General features: G+C 37.7%; 2 protein-coding genes across 2 annotated transcripts; both read left to right on the top strand.

Moving 5' to 3' along the window:
• The first annotated feature begins 1383 nt into the window (after positions 1 to 1383).
• Positions 1384 to 12769, top strand: LOC132139880 (rho GTPase-activating protein 25-like). Its single transcript, XM_059548553.1, has 12 exons — positions 1384 to 1661; positions 1707 to 1840; positions 5161 to 5360; positions 6082 to 6163; positions 6276 to 6383; positions 6611 to 6815; positions 7838 to 7970; positions 8046 to 8119; positions 8219 to 8340; positions 8915 to 9075; positions 9706 to 10307; positions 12115 to 12769. The coding sequence occupies exons 2-12, from the start codon at positions 1777 to 1779 to the stop codon at positions 12314 to 12316; spliced, it is 1953 nt and encodes a 650-aa protein (XP_059404536.1). The 5' UTR covers positions 1384 to 1661; positions 1707 to 1776; the 3' UTR covers positions 12317 to 12769.
• A 3160-nt stretch (positions 12770 to 15929) lies between these two features.
• LOC132139879 (bone morphogenetic protein 10-like) lies at positions 15930 to 19357 on the top strand. The gene is made up of 2 exons (XM_059548552.1): positions 15930 to 16778; positions 17444 to 19357. The coding sequence occupies exons 1-2, from the start codon at positions 16379 to 16381 to the stop codon at positions 18523 to 18525; spliced, it is 1482 nt and encodes a 493-aa protein (XP_059404535.1). The 5' UTR covers positions 15930 to 16378; the 3' UTR covers positions 18526 to 19357.
• Positions 19358 to 19810: the final 453 nt, after the last annotated feature.

Raw genomic sequence — 19810 nt, 5'->3', positions numbered from 1 at the left:
GTGTGTGTGTGTGGGTAGGGTTTAACAAGTGTTAGAGAAAAGAAACTAACACTGTTCATTACAATATTATGAACGGTTTTTAAACGGATCATGAACTTCCTTTTTATGTTGTACTTTTCTCTGAGGTCCACTTATAATGTCATTAAGATTTTTTACATAAAAATTCGTTGTAAAATGATTAACAAAGGACCAACCACTTAACGAGATCTGGATCTTCATTCAAAAAAAGATCATCAGCTATTTCCTGATGTTAGGGTCAGAAGGAAGACAATACAAGTGCAGTCTTGCTGTCCTCTGAACCATTTTTAACGTTTGATTTGTGCGAAGATCTGCCTTTGCCTCTCTCGTTATTAACACATGGGTGGGACTAAACAGAAAGTTATGCAGAAACAGGCGTCGATCTTCTTCTGAGGAGGCGGGGTTTAGCCACACTATTAAGTCATAAAGTGGCTCATTCCACAAGCTGTAGTTTTGGTAGGTTGGCTTCAAGACAAGCTGTTTTTAGACTAGCTGGAAAGATTTGAGTTCTGAAACTTACAGGAGGTTTTTATAGTACAATGGCTTATTATGTGTCAAAAGATAAAGGGAATTTTGAAGTCTCAGTTTATGACCCTTTTTATGTGAAGCCTAACTTCTGTTATTCGTAAACACTGCCATGACCTTTCATCCTTCTTAGAAAGTATGACACACATACACAGAGAGAAACTGACCACAGTGTGATTGTGCTCTCTGTATTTCTGGTAATTTATTCATGACCATTAAAGTAAAAACAGAAATGTTAAACCCACTCAGACATGTTAAGCTCTTTTGGTTTGCCTGATAAGAAAAAAAACCCTCCTCTCTATTAAACAAATTAGCAACAACAGCTCAATATGTTATTTGTCTTTAAGTATGGTCTGTATTTCTGTTGTATTTGGATTTGTAATTTTGATAAAGCAGATAAATGTGCTTTCCCTGCTGCTTTGTGTACAGTGATTTGCTCATTTGTAAATGGTTAATAAAAAGGAAAGCTCAGTATATAGAAATATACTCAGATTTGGTCTATGCCTCCTGCTGTTTGAACTTCCTTTTTGTGTCAGATGCAGTTTTTTTTTAATGACAGAAACAGTTTTGTGTTCATTTTAGATGTTAAAATATTTTGTTAATTTTTTGATTTGTGACGAACAAAGAAACACCATGGTGCATCTCTCCAAGAGAATGATGACAAATGTCTGAGAAGAAAGTAGCCCTATTGGTTGAGGTACGTACAGCACAATTGTAGTCTGCATTTTCGCCTGTGTAAAAATTCATCACCTCTGTTATTTGTTCTGTGGCAGTCTTGACTTTGCCACTCACTCACTCACTCACTCACTCACTCACTCACTCACTCACTCACTCACTCACTTCCTTTGCTCATGAAGATTGTGGGTACGAGGAGTGACAGTGCTGCTCTGTTGATTCTCTGCAGCCTGACAGAAATGCTGGATGTAGGAACTTCAAAATAACAAAAACACTACAGGCAAACTAGGGGGCAAGATTCAACGTGTTTATTGGTGTTAAAAAAAAGAAGAAGAAGAGTAATAATCAGATCAGTAGAGGAAGGAGGAAGTAAAGAGAAGAAGAGAGGCTGACTGGAGAGAATGTTCTCTTAGAGTACACTGTGTTTTGTGATTGTTTTGTGTGTGTGTGTGTGTGTGTGTGTGTGTGTGTGTGTGTGTGTGTGTGAGTGTGTGTGTGTGTGAACAAGAGAATGTGTGCGAGAGTGTGTGTGTAACCTTTTGGTCCGATTTTAAAGAAATGTCTTTGAGACTACCTCGCAACTGGGACTTCAGCACCTTCAGAGCTGAAACTGCCAAGATAGGTGAGTAACACTGTGTGTTTATGCTTGTGGTCAAATGTCAAAAGTCTTTTTCCTGTTTTAGGAATTTCACTTGTCCAGGTGGGTAGATTTATGTGTGATTCTTTGATTCATTGACACAACACTCCATCTGTCACTACAGTTTTGGTTTAGGTTAACAGAGGGATTTTACAGTATCTGTAAATCAGAGATAAAACTGGCATAGTGATGGTATAAAGACTTCACCCTGAGGCTATATAATTCACTATAAGCACTTCTCGTCTGCTTCACCGTTTCTGTTCAATCTCTGACACACCTTTTAATGTGTTGTATAGTCATTGTGACAAGATTATTTGTACAACTTCCTTTCTAATTTGACTAAATGTTCTCCAGGCTGTTTAAAAACTCTTGTTAGGAGTTAAAGCATAACTTCCAGCAGATTTATGGTGCAATCAAGTATAAAAAGAGGCAGTTTTACAGCTGTATGCGGTGACTCGTGGTGTTTCTGGTCTCATTATGCACTCTCTGTTTGAGATGCAAAGCATTCGTGATTTCCTCTGAGTGTGTAATTTTCACATGCTGCAGACAGGAAGATGCTGCGACATTCTGAGAAACGTTCATTCTCTGCTCAAAATGTCAGCATACTGTTAATGGTAGATAATTATCTGCTATGCGGCCTATTACAAGGTCTTTGGTTAGCATTCGCTCAGCAGTATCCTAGGTTAAGAGAGCGTTTCTCACAGCATGATCATTTTCTGATGGCTTCACATTGCTCTTATTATATAAAGTTATCTCTTATTATCTTATAGTACAGACACATCTTTTTAAGTCAATAAAAGGGTTCATATAGTGGTCCAGAATATACTGGTATTCTAGAGTTTTTTATTATTATAAATATTATTTATTTTATTTATTTTTTTGGAAGGCTGACGGATAACAGAAGTACAGGGATACAAATTTTTACAGGCACATTTTGACCATGAAATACAATACAGTGCAAGAACGAATACAAAACAGTTGTCTATTCATTTTTAGACCTTACTGTTATATATGTCTAGGACTCTTCCCAGGAAGACAACCCCTCTTCTCTAACACCATTTATTCGATTAAGCATGGATTCATAAGATGCGTTGGACCACTCTTTCAATTCTGGGGCTTTTATTTATTTTATTATTATTATTATTATTATTGTTTTGATTTTAATATACAAGCTTTAATATTTAATATAATCTATATCAGTCAGTGCTGCATATTTAATTGTGCATGGTGGTTTCCCCTATTTTTGCATTTAAGGTTACTTTTGCCCTCATCTAACACCCACTTTGAATTTGTACAAGTATTAATAATTAAAAAATATAAACAAATTAATTATTTATAGTCTCAGCCATTTATAAGTTACCAGCCATAACACGAAAAACTTTTCCTTTCAGCAAGAATTGCAATATTGTGCATATCTATTTGCAACATTTGATCTGTTATGTATTTCTGAGTGAAACGGTTTAATGAAAAAAAAAAAAAGGAATTGGTAGAATTGGAAAAAAGTAAGGTAGTGATAATGAAAAGAAAAAATGTTAAATTAAAAAAATATTCTTAAATTCAATTATTTTAATGAAAGTTTGCGAAGACATTTTTATGCAGAGCTGTTTTGCTGAATGGAAATGATCAACAGTCCCTTTACTAATGTCACAAACTTAAACCTGACGCAAACAGCTTCTTGCATCTCTGCTATGATCTCCTTGATAATTCTTGGGGAACTTGAACCTACTCTCTTCCCTTCCCCTGATCCCAGTGTGTGTCATTGAGATGGGCGAGGTCTGAAGCCCGGGACTGTGTGTGGGCCTGTGGTCCAGGAGAGAGAACAGTGGTCTGTGCTCTCCATCAGGGAAGATCTTTTCAAACAGATCAAAGAGGCTGGCGTTAGGTGGGGATCTTTCAAAAATGCTACTTCCTGTAGCTGATGAGCTTGTAACTTCCTGTTTATCTTAGTTCTCTCTCTAGCCTTTTCATCTGATCTTAATGGGTTATCGCAAATTTGACTACAAAAAAAACGCTAAGCTACTTAAATCACTGTGACACTGTTTTTTGTCAATTAGATAATGGCTGATTGGTTGCTTCTAGAGATGTATTTGTTGTAGATGCTTTCTTCTCAAAAAAGATGACATGAAGTCAAGTGTTTCGTGCTTCACTAAGCAGCTGATTGGGATGCTTATATCATTTTCTTATTTTCTGCCTCTCTGAACTTCTCCGTTTTTCTTATCTCTCAATCACAGGGGTCTCTACTCCACCCTCCCTTTGCTATGGGCTTTCCCACCAGAAAGCAAAATCACACGCACAAAAAAAAAAACCAAAAAAAAAAACAAATGCTAGTAATGTTTTGCTGGTCTTAGCTGGTGTAAGATCTGGTTTACCCTTGCAGCGATCTGATCTATGAGCCTGACCAGTGGAAAAGTGTCCCAAACCACTCTAAAACCAGCTAACAAACCAGTTTGACCAGGCCATAAAACCTGCTTATACAAGCAAACCACCTGTTTTTTTTTTTCAAAACCAAATATCCACTAAATATTAAAGATCTGTACACTGTACATCTTTTAAAGTATGCTATTTTTAAATATTTGGTTTGTTCCTTTTATACTTTGACAGCATGTGATCAACTATAAGTTTGTATAAAACCTAATGATCATGTGATCTTGAATCTTACTTTTTTTTCTTTTAGGTTTATTTCCAGGTTTAAATTATATCTTGAATTTTTCAAACTACAACCACTTAAATCTTAAAGCTCTGTGCACCTATTATATGTTAACTTGTTTTTTTGTTATTTCTATTTTATTTTGATTTCTATGCATAAACATCTAAAACCATGCAGGTTGATTCTTGAATGAAACATAACTGAGAACTTCATTAGATCTCTCAATGTATAAAAGGGCAGTCTCTGAACAATAAAATGTTTCTCTTTGATTTTTCAGTTCTCAAACTCATGTGGCAAAGAGTCAAAATCCAATAATACCCTTTTGACCTATCGAACAATCCATTGCACAGTAACATCGAAAGTCGTTTCTGCTTAAGTGCATGGTATTGTTCCTGTCAGAACTGATCGTTTCACCACCCTAAAGTCACAGCAGGACATTTTCTTCAGCATTAGGACAATCACAGCCAGTCTGCATGTATCTGTCATGCAGGAAGCTATTAGGTTCAGACAGTTACCTACTGTCATCACGACAATATATGCATGATGTTCTCATGATATAAAAATAGAATAAGTTCAGTGACAGGTGATTTGATTTTCAGCAATCTCAGACTCGGCGTGTTTGTGTCTTATGACTGCTTTTTATTGGTTTCCACCACAGCTCGCTCCAAGAGTGTTATGCCAGGGGAAGGTAGCCCTGGATCCACTCACACTGGTTTTAAGAGATCCATGGAGAAACCTCTGAAGACGGGTTGGCTGAAGAAGCAGAGATCCATCGTAAAGAACTGGCAGCTGCGCTTCTTTGTGCTAAGAGGAAATGTCCTTACATACCATAAAGATGACAGAGAGAGCGCCGTCCAGGTAGGAGACAGAAGCAAGCATGAGCAATAGATACATTACATTTTTAATTAACATTTTTGTTATTATTTTTAATGCAGGAATTCTCTCTCTCTAAATATTCTTCTTTTTGTTCTTTCCTTGGATTTTGAATATATATTTTTTTAATGCCAGGCCTGTCATGAAAAGTTGAAATTTATTTTTTGGTATTTGTTTTCAGGTATTTGGTCATGATTATCCAGAATTGTATATATTTCCTCCTTATTTTTAATTGTAATATTTTGTTCTATTTTTTTTTTCCAAAATCAATTTCTTTTGTTTTCAGGTTTAATGAAAATTTTCTTGAGTTTTAGATTTTGTGTGTGGTCTTAGACTTTTCTATCTGAACGTCATATAAATATTTCTAAACCGTTAGCGACATTCAAAACAAATAACCTAATGTTTTTTTTAAAGTGGAATTGTGCATGCTCATTTCCCCTATTAAAGTGAAATTTCCTTTTATTTCTATATTTTCATTCTGATATTTATTATTATTATTTTATTTATGACATAATTTTATCTACTGATCTACTTCATTTATTTACTATTATTTATTTACAATATTTCACCAAGGCTAAATATTGATATGTACCATTCTATTAAATACTTAATACATTCATGTGCTATGGCATTTAAAAGGACCACCAATATTACTAAATATTTTTCCACTCAGTAACTATTCCCTCTTGTCTCATTCTGATCTCAGGGAACTATACCTTTGTTCTCATGCCAAGTTAATGAGCTACCATCAAATGCAGATGATAAATTCCTATTTGAGATTATCCCAGGTAAGTATTTTTATTTATTTGTTTATATTGTATAGTGTAAGATATCATGGGCTACTACTGTATATATGTTGGAGGGTAAAATCCTACAGCTGTTGTGTCCCGGATGCTGCAGGTAGCAGTACAGATCGGGAGCGGGATGTTCTCATGGCGACGAGTCAGAGCGAGATGGAAGAGTGGGTGCGCTCCATTCGCAAAGCTATCGGATCACGGTCCAGTGGAGGTATATCATTCACCATACAAATAAACAATATACAGTAAATATGTTTGTTATAGACTGAGGAGGTTCTCATAATAATCACTGTAAGAATGTTTCTTGTTTATTATAACTTTGCTGTATTGTATCACACTATAATGTATAATGTCCAGAAGGTTGTCCTATTCATAATGTTATGACTTCATAGACTGCCACTGCTATTCAATCAAATTGTTATGTTTCACTCTTCAAAGTATTTGGGAAGAGCCTTTCAGACATCATGGTATATGAGAAGAAATTTGGTTCACGACTCGTGCCCATCCTGGTGGAGAAGTGTGCTGAATTCATCAGAGAACACGGTCTGATCGAGGAGGGCATCTTTCGCCTGCCAGGACAGGACAACCAGGTCAAACAGTTCAGAGAGGCCTTTGATGCTGGAGAGAGACCCTCATTCCCCAGGTAAAGCTTCACATGTGTAAATCTGTGTGAAATGACTCAAGGATGGTGTAGAAAACTGATCTGAATAAAGCATGTTGTTTACAGAGAGTATTGTGATGGTACCATAGTCCAGTAATGGCATGCAATGGTAATACTGATATGTACCATTCTATTGAATACTCAATTCATTCATGTGCTACGGCATTTAAAAGGTACTTCAAAGAATACCATGATATCACCACAGCACACTACCATTCAGACTTTTGGAGTCTGTTAGAATTTTTTAATGTTTTTGAAATAAATCACTTGTGCTCACCAAGGCTGCATTTATTTGATCAAATATAGTATAGTATGGTACAAAATACAGTAAAAACGAAAATATCGGGAAATACTATTACAATTTTAATATATATATATATATATATATATATTAAAATATAATTTATATATATATAATTTATATTACAATTTTATTATATATATGTTTTAATATATTTTAAATAATAATTTATTTAAATGCCCAACAGTCAAGAAATATCCATAATCTCCTTAAAGATTTAATTGTAATTTGACTTTTTGAACCTGATTTTGTGACCATGCAATGTTCTTTAAAGTTTGCATGCGAATTGGGCTTTTAATCGGATAACCACACTCTCCATGACCATTTATGGTGAATTTATAGACACTGAAGTCTTCATTGCTGTTTTGAGGAAGTAGAATAGGTAAAGAGTTTGACCCAGAAAGTTTGAACTAGATGCATGTGTGTGTGTTTGAGAGAGAGAGAAAGAACATGCAAAAGCATGCGAGATAGCGAAAGAGAAATACAAAAGCAGACTATTTCAGAGGAACCTGGTGATCTGCGGCTTAGCCACATCCTGTCCCGTCTAACAGAGATCTTGCCATTCAACACACGCACATATCTATTTGACAAGCAAATGTTTGTGCATTTCATCTTCATCCTTTCTGATTGCAAAGAAGATGAATAGATTGTAATGACACAATTTCATTTTTTTACTCGATTTGTTCATTCCTTCTGCCTGCAGTGACACTGATGTCCACACGGTGGCGTCATTACTTAAGTTGTACCTCAGAGAGCTTCCAGAACCTGTTGTGCCCTGGACTCAATATCAGGCCTTTCTTGACAGCACTCTGATGCTGGATGCCGCCACTGCAGCTGTGAGAACCGCATTCACAAAGAGTATATCAGAAGAGTAATGATTCTATGACTAACTGCAATCTGATCAATTCCAGGGCAAGGAAAAGCTGGAGGAACAAATCAGCCTTCTGCCAAAAGTGAACTACAACCTCCTGAGTTACATCTGCAGGTACAAGTCCCTATAAGAATGAAAAAGGATCAGACACTGATAGGAGCAAAAACAAGCTGTGGAAGGCTGACACTGGTATATCCATATTTATTCCCGCAGATTCCTTTTTGAGGTCCAGCAGAACTCAAAGGTGAATAAGATGAGTGTTGAGAATCTGGCCACGGTGATGGGAGTGAACCTGTTCAAACCGCAAGTGGAGGATGCCATCAGTATGATGAAAGGTCATTTATCATCCCAAGACATATAAAACATGTTCCATGTCATTTACTGTATATTGTTTTCAAAATACCTCATAAATTCAAAATGTTGTGTCTTTTAGTCCATGTATGTTTAAATATACCTAAACATATTAAGCAGACAATATAAAAATGTAGGGCCTTTCTTTTCTGGAAAAAATGAACCAAAAATATTAATGACATCTCTTGCTCCAATTTTTAGCATTTTTGTCCAACGAAATGCTCTCTAGAATGAGAATATCCCTTGAAAAAGCAAGAAGCATATCAAGAAGCATACTAGCATACTACTTTTTCTGCACTAAACTTTTCATACTATATATTTAGTAGTTCAACTGTTGGGTAATATGGTTTAAACTAAATGCTATTGGCTATATTTAAAACAAAATCCTTTTACAAATCACACTCATAACGTCCTATTTTAACGTCAGACAGTAAAAGATTGGTTGATTGGTTGTTTATGGGGAATTTAACCTGAACTCCAATGAGTAAGAATGAGATTTCAAGTGTTTATGGTTAACACATTGTAGCGATGGTAATTGTTCTCACCTCACACATACAGGAACTCCCATGATACAGAAGGTAATGACGGTGATGATCAGACACCATGAGCTGCTTTTCCCACCCTCTAAAGACAAGCAGCCATCTCCTCTTCCAAACAAGAAAAACAAAAGCAAGAAGAACAGTAACCCTCGCAGTTTTGTGGGCTGGGAGTCTGCAGAGGTACTGATCATGTAAAATAAGCACATACATCCATGGAAAACTTGTAAATATCGTAATATTGTAAAGATTTTAAAATCACTATTAAGGCCTGGAGAAATCTTAAATAACAAAATCATGATACATAACTCCAGTCTCAGTCACACGATCCTTTAGAAATCCCTTTAATATGCTGATTAAAGCAATTATTTGAAATAGAAAATTTTTGCAACATTATAAATGTCTTTACTGTCATGTTTGACCAATTTAATGTGTCTTTACTGAATAAAAGTATTGATGTCTTTTTAAAATGCTCTTACTTAAAAAAATGAATTTGGCCTTATGCTTGGTAAGGACATTTAAAAATTCTGAAATATTTGATCAGTTTTAAATTATTCAGCTAGAAAATTTGTACATATTGTTTAGAGAATTTAAGAATTTAGAAGGCATATTATTTGTAATGTAATTTATATATATAAAAAAGATCAAAATAGCTGAAAAGGTTTTTGTTTGTAGGCTTCAAAATGAGAATACAGTAATATTTGATGAAGACACACTTACTGTTTGCCAAGGTTGTGGATTTTTTTTTAAGCCGTCACTGCATTACTTTCACACCTGTATCTCTTAACTGATCGTACCACTCTTCTCTCAAAGTGTGAGGTGTCCTCCCTGTCTGAATCTCCTGAGGAAGAGGAAATGGACACACTTGAGGAAGAGAGGAAGGACCTGTGGTCATCTGAGACAGGGTCAGAAGGCACCCCTCTTTCTCCTACCTCTCCATTTTCATCTACAACCGACATGTGGCCCGACAGCCCCAGAAAAAGGACTCAAACTCTCCCTAGCTTGGGCTGTCCGTCAGTGGGAAAAACAGTCCGCGAGCCTTCTTGGTGCAGGTTCCAGGAGAGCTTTAATGAGAACGAAGAGAAAACATTCTCAGAGGACATATTTAAGTTACTCGACCTGCAGAATGTGACACTATTTTCTGGTGGGCAGAAAAGTGAAAAGGAAAAAGTTGAAGGACACAAGGACACAGAGGACACAGGCTTGCATAAGACAGCTAGCGATGTTGTAGACAAACAGATAGATGCTCAAATAACACAGGCACAGATCACAACGCCCTTGCCCAAACCTCGGCTGAGAAACGAAGTGAGTGCGGCAGCTGTGAGCAGGGAGAAGCCAGCGGCACCTTCAGCACCAGCTCTACAGAAAAGCAATGCAGCTCAACCAGAAAACACAGACTCAATCATCATCAACAGGTATGGCCCAATACAAGTGTACCTGTGTTCATTATTTGCCATGCATTAATTAGCAGAGTTTGTTAAAGATCACTTATGCTCACCAAAGCTGCATTTATATGAATAAAAATACAGTAAATTTAAAAGAACGGTTAAAGGGTTAGTTCACCCAATAATCAAAATTATGTCATTAATAACTCACCCTCATGTCGTTCCAAACCACGAAGACCTCCATTTATCTTCGGAACACAGTTTAAGATATTTTAGATTTAGTCCCAGAGCTCTCAGTCCCTCCATTGAAGCTGTGTGAACGGTCCATGTCCAGAAAGGTAAGAAAAACATCATCAAAGTAGTCCATATGACATCAGAGGGTCAGTTAGAATTTTTTGAATCATCAAAAAAATACATTTTGGTCCAAAAATAGCAAAACTACGACTTTATTCAGCATTGTCCTCTCTTCCGAGTCTGTTGTGAGATTTCAAAACACAACAGTGTTTTACAACAGTCGGTTCAGACGACCTGTGTGTCAGTCTGCTTCACACTGAATCACACATGCGCAGTATCATCAGCTCCTCGGTTCATGAATCGGACGCGTCTGACAGAAACAGTTCTTGACTCGAGAACGAGTCAATCTTTTGTTCGTTATCTGGCTCAGCTCGGTGTTCATCTTCAGTTCTCTTTTCACAGCAGTTCAGTCAGTGTACTGTTTGAGTACATGAATTACTCTGGGATATTGGTTTATTTTGACTCAGAGGGAGTGTCAGCCACATTAAAAAAAGTTAACAGCTTAAGTCATTTGTGGATTAATGCGTATTGGAGACGCGAATCGTTTAAAATGATTCAGTTCGATTTGGTGAACTAGTTCAAGAAAATCCGGTTACATCGAATGATTCGTTCGTAAACCGGATATCACTTAACTGCAGTGCTTTGAAATCTCATAACAGACCCGGAAGAGAAGACAATGCTGAATAAAGTCATAGTTTTTGCTATTTTTGGACCAAAATGTATTTTCGATGCTTCAAAAAATTCTAACTGACCCTCTGATGTCACATGGACTACTTTGATGATGATTTTCTTACCTTTCTTAACCTGGACAGCATACCTTACACACAGCTTCAATGGAGGGACTGAGAGCTCTCGGACTAAATCTAAAATATCTTAAACTGTGTTCTGAAGATAAACTGAGGTCTTATGGGTTTGGAACAACATGAGGGTAACTTACCCTCATGTTGTTCCCTCACGTTGTTCCAAACCCGTAAGACCTCCGTTAAGACTTACCCTGGGTAAGTTATTAATGACATAATTTTGATTATAGGTTAAACTAACTCTTTAACTATTAAAGGCACAATGTAGTTTTTCGCCACTAGAGTGCACGTATTCAAAATAAACAAAGAAACAAAGCTGTAGTTTGATGACTCCGTGGCTGAGTATGGAATCATGGGAGTTGTCATCTTCATCCCCACAGCCGATGCAATCCGACGGGACTCAGGCAGAAATCATGTTCATGGATAAGCTAATGATTTATTAATGTAGTAGTATGAAGCAGGGTGAGGCTGAAAGCTGGAGAAGCAAAAACGTGGTAACTGAACGAGATATGGTGCTCAAGTGACATTTCTTATTATTATCAATATGGAAAACAGTTCTGATTAATATATTTGTGGAACAGTGATCATTTTTTTCAGGATTCTTTGATGAATAGAAAGTTGAAAAGGAAAGTTTGTAATGGAAATCTTTTGTAACATCATAAATGGCTTTAACTTTTGATCAGTCTTACTGACCTCATATGTATAGGCTATATATAAAGTCCTGTATGTGTTTGTACCTTCAGTCTCCAGCAGAAGAACAAAGAGCTGAGTGCTACAGTGACAGAGTTGCAGGCAGCACTTGAGGCAGAGCGACGCAGCAAAGCTGCGTTAGAGATCTTACTACGCAACGCAGAGCGCAGCAGGGACGAAGCACTCACGCGCAATGAGCAGCTGAACAGAGAGATTCAAGAATTCCTCAGCAGACCGACTGCTGGACCGTCATAGTGACACCATCAAATGAATAAAGTTTAAAATAAGTCCTGTACAAAGCAAGCAACCTGGACAACTCCATCAGGTTTTACACCATGAACTGCTCTGATTAATGTCTTCAAAGTAAAGCTAGTGGTAATGTCCATCTCAGATTTTGTCTATGATGTGACATAAGTAAAACCGCTACAGTATGTGTACAGAATTTACAGATTTGATCTAATTTTTGAAGAATATTTAATTACTTTAAAGAAATTTTATAGTATTTTCTAATGGATCTCAAAAAATAACTCACCAACAAAAATGAACAGGCTAATCAGATTTGGTTTTAAAGAGTTTTTAGGCACTTGACAGCTAGTTTTCCAGAGAGTATCTTGATCCAACTAAGGCCAGTTTGGTTTAATCTGTTTGTTTTTTCTACATGGAGAAGTCTTGCCCACCTTTAATTATTAAAGATACATTTAAAAACTATTGTGACAGAGGTTCAAAATGATTATTTCTTCTGTGATCACAAAACTGCACTAGACTACATTAGAGTCTGTGAACAATTTGGTGAAAAGGGCAAAAAAAAAAAAAACACAAAATGTGGATTGCTGTCAGTAAATAAACAGTTTTTATCTGGCTTTTCTTTCCTGCACCTTCACTTCTGTTGTCTGGTTGCAGTCAGAAGAGATAAAATGTGACAGAGTGTGAGAGAGAAATGGGAAGAATGCTTTCAGATCAGAATTCACACAAGAGACCCCATGTGTGTTTTAAGGGAAGTGGTAAAAAGACTAGGAATTACGTAAGGAAGAGGAGACCAGATAGCATTGTGTCTGTCAGCTGTCATAATGCTGATTAAATGATAGGGAAGGTATTTCCTATTTCCGATCAGGCTGGCTTATACAGACAATGTGCTGCTCAAAATCAACACAAAGCTGATATTGAGAATATATGATCAGGTGAGGTGGATTTCAGCTTGTTCTGTGATGCTTTTAAGTGGATCTTTCCGATGTTTCTCGTTCACAAATTGAGCTCATAGCAGCACCACAGTTTCAAAGACAAACAACACTGTCATCAAGAGTATCTCCTACATACAGGAAAGATTGAGTGTGAGGAAGAACGTAGAAGACCACACCACTCATTACTGGGTCAACATTTCACGTGCATAGCTATCCAGTATTTACCTGTGGAACACAAAATAAATTTTGAACAATGCACATGCTGTTCTTTATAATTGTTTGTGTGTGTGTGTGTGTTTGTGTGTCTGTGTGTTTATTTTATTTATTCATTTTGTATTCATGTATATCACTAAATATGATATAGGCTGCTACAGACTTATTAGCACAATCTTTATTTCTTATTGTATTTATTTATTTATTTTTAGCCGTAAACGATTTAGTGCGTGATTGAATCATATGATTCAGACTGAATTGCGATACGCAAATATTTTTCAAATCTTTTCGGACCCAAGTCGTCAGTAGCTATTGTAAGTACTGATTTTAATCAGCCAATAAAAACGATAATTTGAATCTACTAACTACATTTTCAGCTACCATAGTTTGACAGAATGTCAGCTATATTTTAAAACCAGTTACTTTTTCCATTAAGGTAGTGTGATGCAACATTACATGGCTGTTCATTGTTAACACAGCTTTACAGCTAAACCGAGCGAAACGTGCTCATAAATGGGTTATTCAGAGCCTTACTCATTCTAGCGATTCACAAATCGGTTCGTCTTATACAAACTACCCTCTCTCCCTACTCTGAATTCCGATTCCCTTTGTTATATATTTTTTAGTAATTTTGGTCGACGCATTTTGATAAGTGCTGTATTTTGTAATCAGTATAACAACACAACTTCAGCATATTTGGGAAATAAACCACAAAAAAAAAATACTTCAACTTTTCTTTTAGACACTTGACAGTCTATGGAAACAATTGAAGTATGGACATGTTTCAAAAATGTTATTTTTTTATTACGGAAAAATAACAGCATAGAGGTTTGGAGCATCGGGTGAGTAAACTATAATATATATGTACAGTACAGACCATAAGTTTGGACACACCTTCTCATTCAAAGAGTTTTCTTTATTTTCATGACTATGAAAATTGTAGATTCACACTGAAGGCATCAAAACTATGAATAAACACATGTGGAATTATATATGGAATTATATACATAACAAAAAAGTGTGAAACAACTGAAAATATGTCATATTCTAGGTTCTTCAAAGTAGCCACCTTTTGCTTTGATTACTGCTTTGCACACTCTTGGCATTCTCTTGATGAGCTTCAAGAGGTAGTCACCTGAAATGGTCTTGCAACAGTCTTGAAGGAGTTCCCCGAGAGATGCTTAGCACTTGTTGGCCCTTTTGCCTTCTGTCTGCGGTCCAGCTCACCCCTAAACCATCTCGATTGGGTTCAGGTCCGGTGACTGTGGAGGCCAGGTAAAGCAACCCATCACTCTCCTTCTTGGTCAAATAGCCCTTGATGCCTTCAGTGTGACTATACAATTTTCATAGTCATGAAAATAAAGAAAACTCTTTAAATGAAAAGGTGTGTCCAAACTTTTGGTCTGTACTGTATATTGTTATAAAACTGTTCTTTTGCCTAATTTTAAAAGTTAGATTTCTAGACCTGCAAAGCATGTGCATTTTTATATGAATACGCAGTACTGTTGTCCATTTATATATACTATTGTTATTGAATATCCTTGGAGTCAACATGTTTGAGAACTGCTCTAGATCCTGTGCCAGTTTAGAGGAAACACAGATTTGGATCGGACAGGCTGAAAATGATCTTGGGCAAGTATTGGAAGTAGATATTCTTCTTGACTGAAGCATTCTTCTGATAATTACCTCAATACAGTTTTGCAGCGTTGTATGCCACTGTATGAAGTCCCTCTATTAAGTACTTGACATCCTGAGCCTTTAGAGACGTTTTCCACTGGCCACAGAGCTGTGACAGCCCCTCAGAATGGGTGATAAGGGCTTCCCTCCACTTCCGAATGAGTAATTTGTTTTTGCCCGTAAGCACAGAAGCTCTTCAGCGGGCACCCTGCTGCACACCCCTACATATGATAAGATGCTTAAGAAGTCAGTGGAAAACAAACTAAATATTCACATGCACAGAATTCTTAGTAGGTTTTGTTTGTGTTACAGAGTCAAAGTTACAGTCTTCTGTCCACAGTTTGAACAACTTCTTATTAAATTCCCTTGAGGAAGTATTTGACTTTCAAGTACTCATTTCATTGCAATTGATGCTTACAAACCTCTCTGAGATAGACACAGATTTACAGATTACAGCACTGAAATGGAAAAAAGTGGCTCAGTCTATCCTGCAACCTCTCACACCTCATTTCATTTCAATTTCCGTCACCACAGATATTTATCCCCTCTTGTTCTAAGATCTGGAGGCACTCTTCAGACATTTGTCGAAAAGAAATGGTCAATAAACTTAAGTCCCAACATTCATAGGAAATCATAGGAAAAACAAATAAACACTAGACCCAAAATCTGCCCTGGCTAACCCACCCAAACCAAGGAAGGGGCTTCTGCACGTATCAGAGCAATGTTTACAAAATCCTCATTAAGGAAAAGAAAGCAGATAACGGTACACGCGCACACACACACACAGACACACACACACATACACACTGGAACACTATGAACACTAGAAATGCAGAGCTTCCTAGTTTGTAGATAAGGAACAGAGAGAGAAAGTACAGAGAGCAAGAGTGAGGGAGAGAGAGGAAAAAACCTTTGAAAAAATATGTCACAGAGGGACATCTCTTTCACGTAATGAAACCACCCTCAACTTTTCAGACATCAAAAGGTGAAAAGAAGAATAAATGCTCAGAGGTCAGGAATAGAGGCTCTTTAATGCATTGACTACTCTGCGGCTACATATAAGAACCAAAACAGCATACGACGGCTGTTCTTTCCTACATTCTATACTGGAGGGACCATTGACCTTCTATCCAGAAGAAAGGGTTGAGTTCTTCAAATAAAGGACGTTTATCACTGAATCTATAGATCTAGTTTTACTCCTGTGAAACTCTGCACCTATAGCTGATACACACCTCATTTGCCTCACATCATGGGTGCCAGCAGGAAGAACTTTTTGATTATGTGTACATCCAGCACATCTGTATTATTGGCCTTTTTCTTGCTCTCCTGGGGGCCTTTCTGTTCACAAAGTAGCCCTATCGGCTCCCCCGAGAAACTCCGCACCGCTCCAGGGTTGGATGACGGACATGGAGGGGTTCTGGATCCTTTACTCCTGGAGCAGGACAGTGAGATGGACATGCAGAGCTTGCTGGAGACCCTGAAAGGACAGTTTCTACACACTTTTAACCTGACACAACCCGGCCCCCCTGTGCAGCCAGGGGCCACTAGAGTAGAGCCCCCTGAATACATGCTGGAGCTCTATAACCGCTTTGCCAGTGACCGGACAGCAATGCCTTCTGCAAACATTGTACGCAGCTTTAAAAATGAAGGTAACTGCATATTCACCTTTCCATGAAGGACTGTATAACTGTTTGTATTCTGGACATTTTTGTTGGTTTATGTGAAATATGGTGATAGCAATATAATTGATTTTCTATGGTGGATGTAATACAAAGATAAATTATTGGTGTCTTTGTATTTAAAGTAAATGAATAATCAATGAATAATGTTAGAAAATTCTAGAAAAGTTTTGGTTGTGCACTATTTGCTCATTAATTAAAATATAATACTAATGCTTGGTGAATTATGTACAATTAATGGAGAAAATATAATAATAGCTGGCTCTTTTGGATGTGTATCATTATAAATAATAGCAGTTTGATGCAAATGTAATTTATCTCAATAACTATTTGAACAATTAAAAGAAATGTTAAAATGCATTTTTGTGTTGTTAAAGTTAATAATCTTCATGTTGTCTAGAACAGTTGAACTTGCCCAAATGCACACACACACACACACAAACACACACACCCACCCACATAGACACACACACACACACACACACACACACACACACACACACACACACACATATATATATATATATATATATATATATAATTGTAATGTTTTTAGTGCATTATTTATGGTAGGTTTAATAACAACATGAGAATCTGAATTCCCTATTTTTTTGTATGTGTGTTGTTCTTTACAGACTCTTTCCCATGTAATGTGGGACCTGGTGGGGTGAGGCAACACCCACTTATCTTCAACGTGTCTATCCCACATCACGAGAGAGTTGCCGCAGCTGAGCTCCGACTGTACACTTTGGTCCAGACTGACCGCAAAAAATACACTGGTGTTGACAGAAAAGTCACCATATATGAAGTCAAACATCTTGAAACGAACAGCAGTCAGCAAATAGGAAAGGACGTTATTGAGGGAGGAAATCAAACCAAGCAAGAGGAAGAAACAGAACTAGTGGAGTTGGCGTCTCGACAGGTTTACGGTACAGATAGTGGGTGGGAATCCTTTGACATGACCGCTGCAGTGCAACTTTGGCGGAAATCAGACTATGGCACCACCCACAGGCTGGAGATCCACATAGCCAGTCTGAACTCCCAGAGTTTGACATCAACTGAAGGTAAGGATGAAGGCAACACCAGAGGAGGGGAAATGGACATTGACACTAGCCCTGAGGACAAACACAAACCCTTAATGATCGTCTTTTCTGATGACCAGAGCGGAGACCACCGTGGAGACAAACGAGAGTTGAATGAACTGATCCAGCATGAGACCACTGGGCCGGGTGTTCAAAACAACCTTGAGCTAGAACTGAACGGTCTCTGGGATGACCTGGAACTTATGGGACAAAAAGATGGGAATGAGAAAGAGGAGCAGAGTGAGGAAGCTCTCCTACAGATGCGCTCCAACTTCATCTATGACACGGCGTCTAGATTCCGACGCAATGCCAAGGGCAACCAGTGTAAAAAGACCTCCCTTTATGTGGACTTCAAAGACATTGGCTGGGACAGTTGGATCCTAGCTCCCTCCGGTTATGAAGCCTTTGAGTGTACTGGGACGTGCATGTACCCCTTGACCAATCACGTTACACCTACAAAACATGCCATTGTGCAAACTTTGGTCAGTCTGAAAAGTCCACAAAGAGTGTCCAGGGCTTGTTGCGTACCCACTGAACTAGATCCCATCTCCCTGCTCTACCTAGATGATGCAGGTGTGGTGACATATCAGTATAAATATGAAGGTATGGTGGTAGCTAAGTGTGGATGCAGATAGTATTTAATGGACTTAGGGGAGTGGGGTGAAGCTGGGCCAAAAGCTTAGCAATTGAATTGGAAGGAAGCTAAAAGACAGTTATTGTCTAAGGCCTTCATACCAAGTTTCTTCCAAATGGCAGTGGATAAGCTCTTACTCCCAACCTTAACAGCGTTAGCAGGAGTCATGAAATCAGTTGAATCTGCCAATTCTGGAGCCACGTGACGAGGGGCCACAATACAAGATTTAGTGGGAATGGTGACCATTTAATTCCTGCTGAATAAGGATTGGGTGGAACATAAGACAATAATTGAACCACTTGACACGCCTCAAGATCAGCCGGGATAAATGAGCTGTTCTTATCAGTAAAGACTGAAGTTTAAATTAGAGATTATATCAACTCCAACTTGTTACATACTTGGCCATATCGTTTGCGTCAGCAAAGCCCTCACTAAGTGGGCATTTGATAGTAATGGCAGTGAACTCAAGCACCACAGGGTCAGTCGAGTGACACTACCAGAGACAAGAAGCATGTGAAATGGCCTATTACGGCAATGGGTCTCATTCATTACTCATGCATACACACAGATTTTTGAGCTTTGAGGTTTCTCTGAAGATAAACAGAAACATGCATGTATAGCTGGCTACTGAGAGTTTTGTAATCTGGGTCTGTATAAAAGGTGGTAATTGTCTTTGAACTGGTTTTAAGGATGCACACTTTGCTGCTGAGAGTGATGAAAGGCTGTAAAGGAAAGGTTGTGTGGAGTATGATTAATGGTTTAGGTGTGTTTTATGAAAATAAGTAACCTCAGGCATTCAAATTATCATTTCGAAAACTCCAAATTCCTTAACATTAAATAGAGGACAAGAATAAATTCATGTGCATATGTATGTGTTGTGAATTATGCAAAAACATTTTGTTAGAAGCACTCCTGTGGGAATAAATACAAAATAATCCATGCAATTATGAATGAATGAGACCCAAAAACAAATCAGTAAATATAAGATCATGAAACAGAGACTCTGGAAAAGAACTTCTAAAATGTCTCAAACCATCTAGAATTACTCTTAATCCTGCCATTCTCTTTGCTTCAGTAACATTTCTCCATACTGAAACCTTATGTGCATTTTACTATGGAATAAATGTACAATTCAGCATGTCACTGCTGAGATATGAGAATGGGACAGTTGACAAAGGATGCAGGTCCGCCTCGTGCTATTGGCAAACAGATGACATCAACAAGAGGGATACAGGGGGCTATCACACCCTCCTGCACCACATGCCGTGTGAGCTATGCTCCCACCC

The sequence above is a fragment of the Carassius carassius genome, chromosome 4, assembly GCF_963082965.1.
Source record: "Carassius carassius chromosome 4, fCarCar2.1, whole genome shotgun sequence".
NCBI classification, from domain to species: Eukaryota; Metazoa; Chordata; class Actinopteri; order Cypriniformes; family Cyprinidae; genus Carassius; species Carassius carassius.
Note: the sequence above shows the minus strand (reverse complement) of the source record. Positions and strands in the feature narration are given on the sequence as shown.

Bases quoted from the DNA above. Each gene is read 5' to 3' on its own strand.
- LOC132139879 (XM_059548552.1), top strand. From the start codon at position 16,379: ATGGGTGCCAGCAGGAAGAACTTTTTGATTATGTGTACATCCAGCACA. The intron at 16,779-17,443 runs GTAACTGCATAT...TGTTCTTTACAG, and splicing joins ACGCAGCTTTAAAAATGAAG to ACTCTTTCCCATGTAATGTG.
- LOC132139880 (XM_059548553.1), top strand. From the start codon at position 1,777: ATGTCTTTGAGACTACCTCGCAACTGGGACTTCAGCACCTTCAGAGCT. The intron at 5,361-6,081 runs GTAGGAGACAGA...TTCTGATCTCAG, and splicing joins ACAGAGAGAGCGCCGTCCAG to GGAACTATACCTTTGTTCTC. The intron at 8,120-8,218 runs GTACAAGTCCCT...TTATTCCCGCAG, and splicing joins CTCCTGAGTTACATCTGCAG to ATTCCTTTTTGAGGTCCAGC.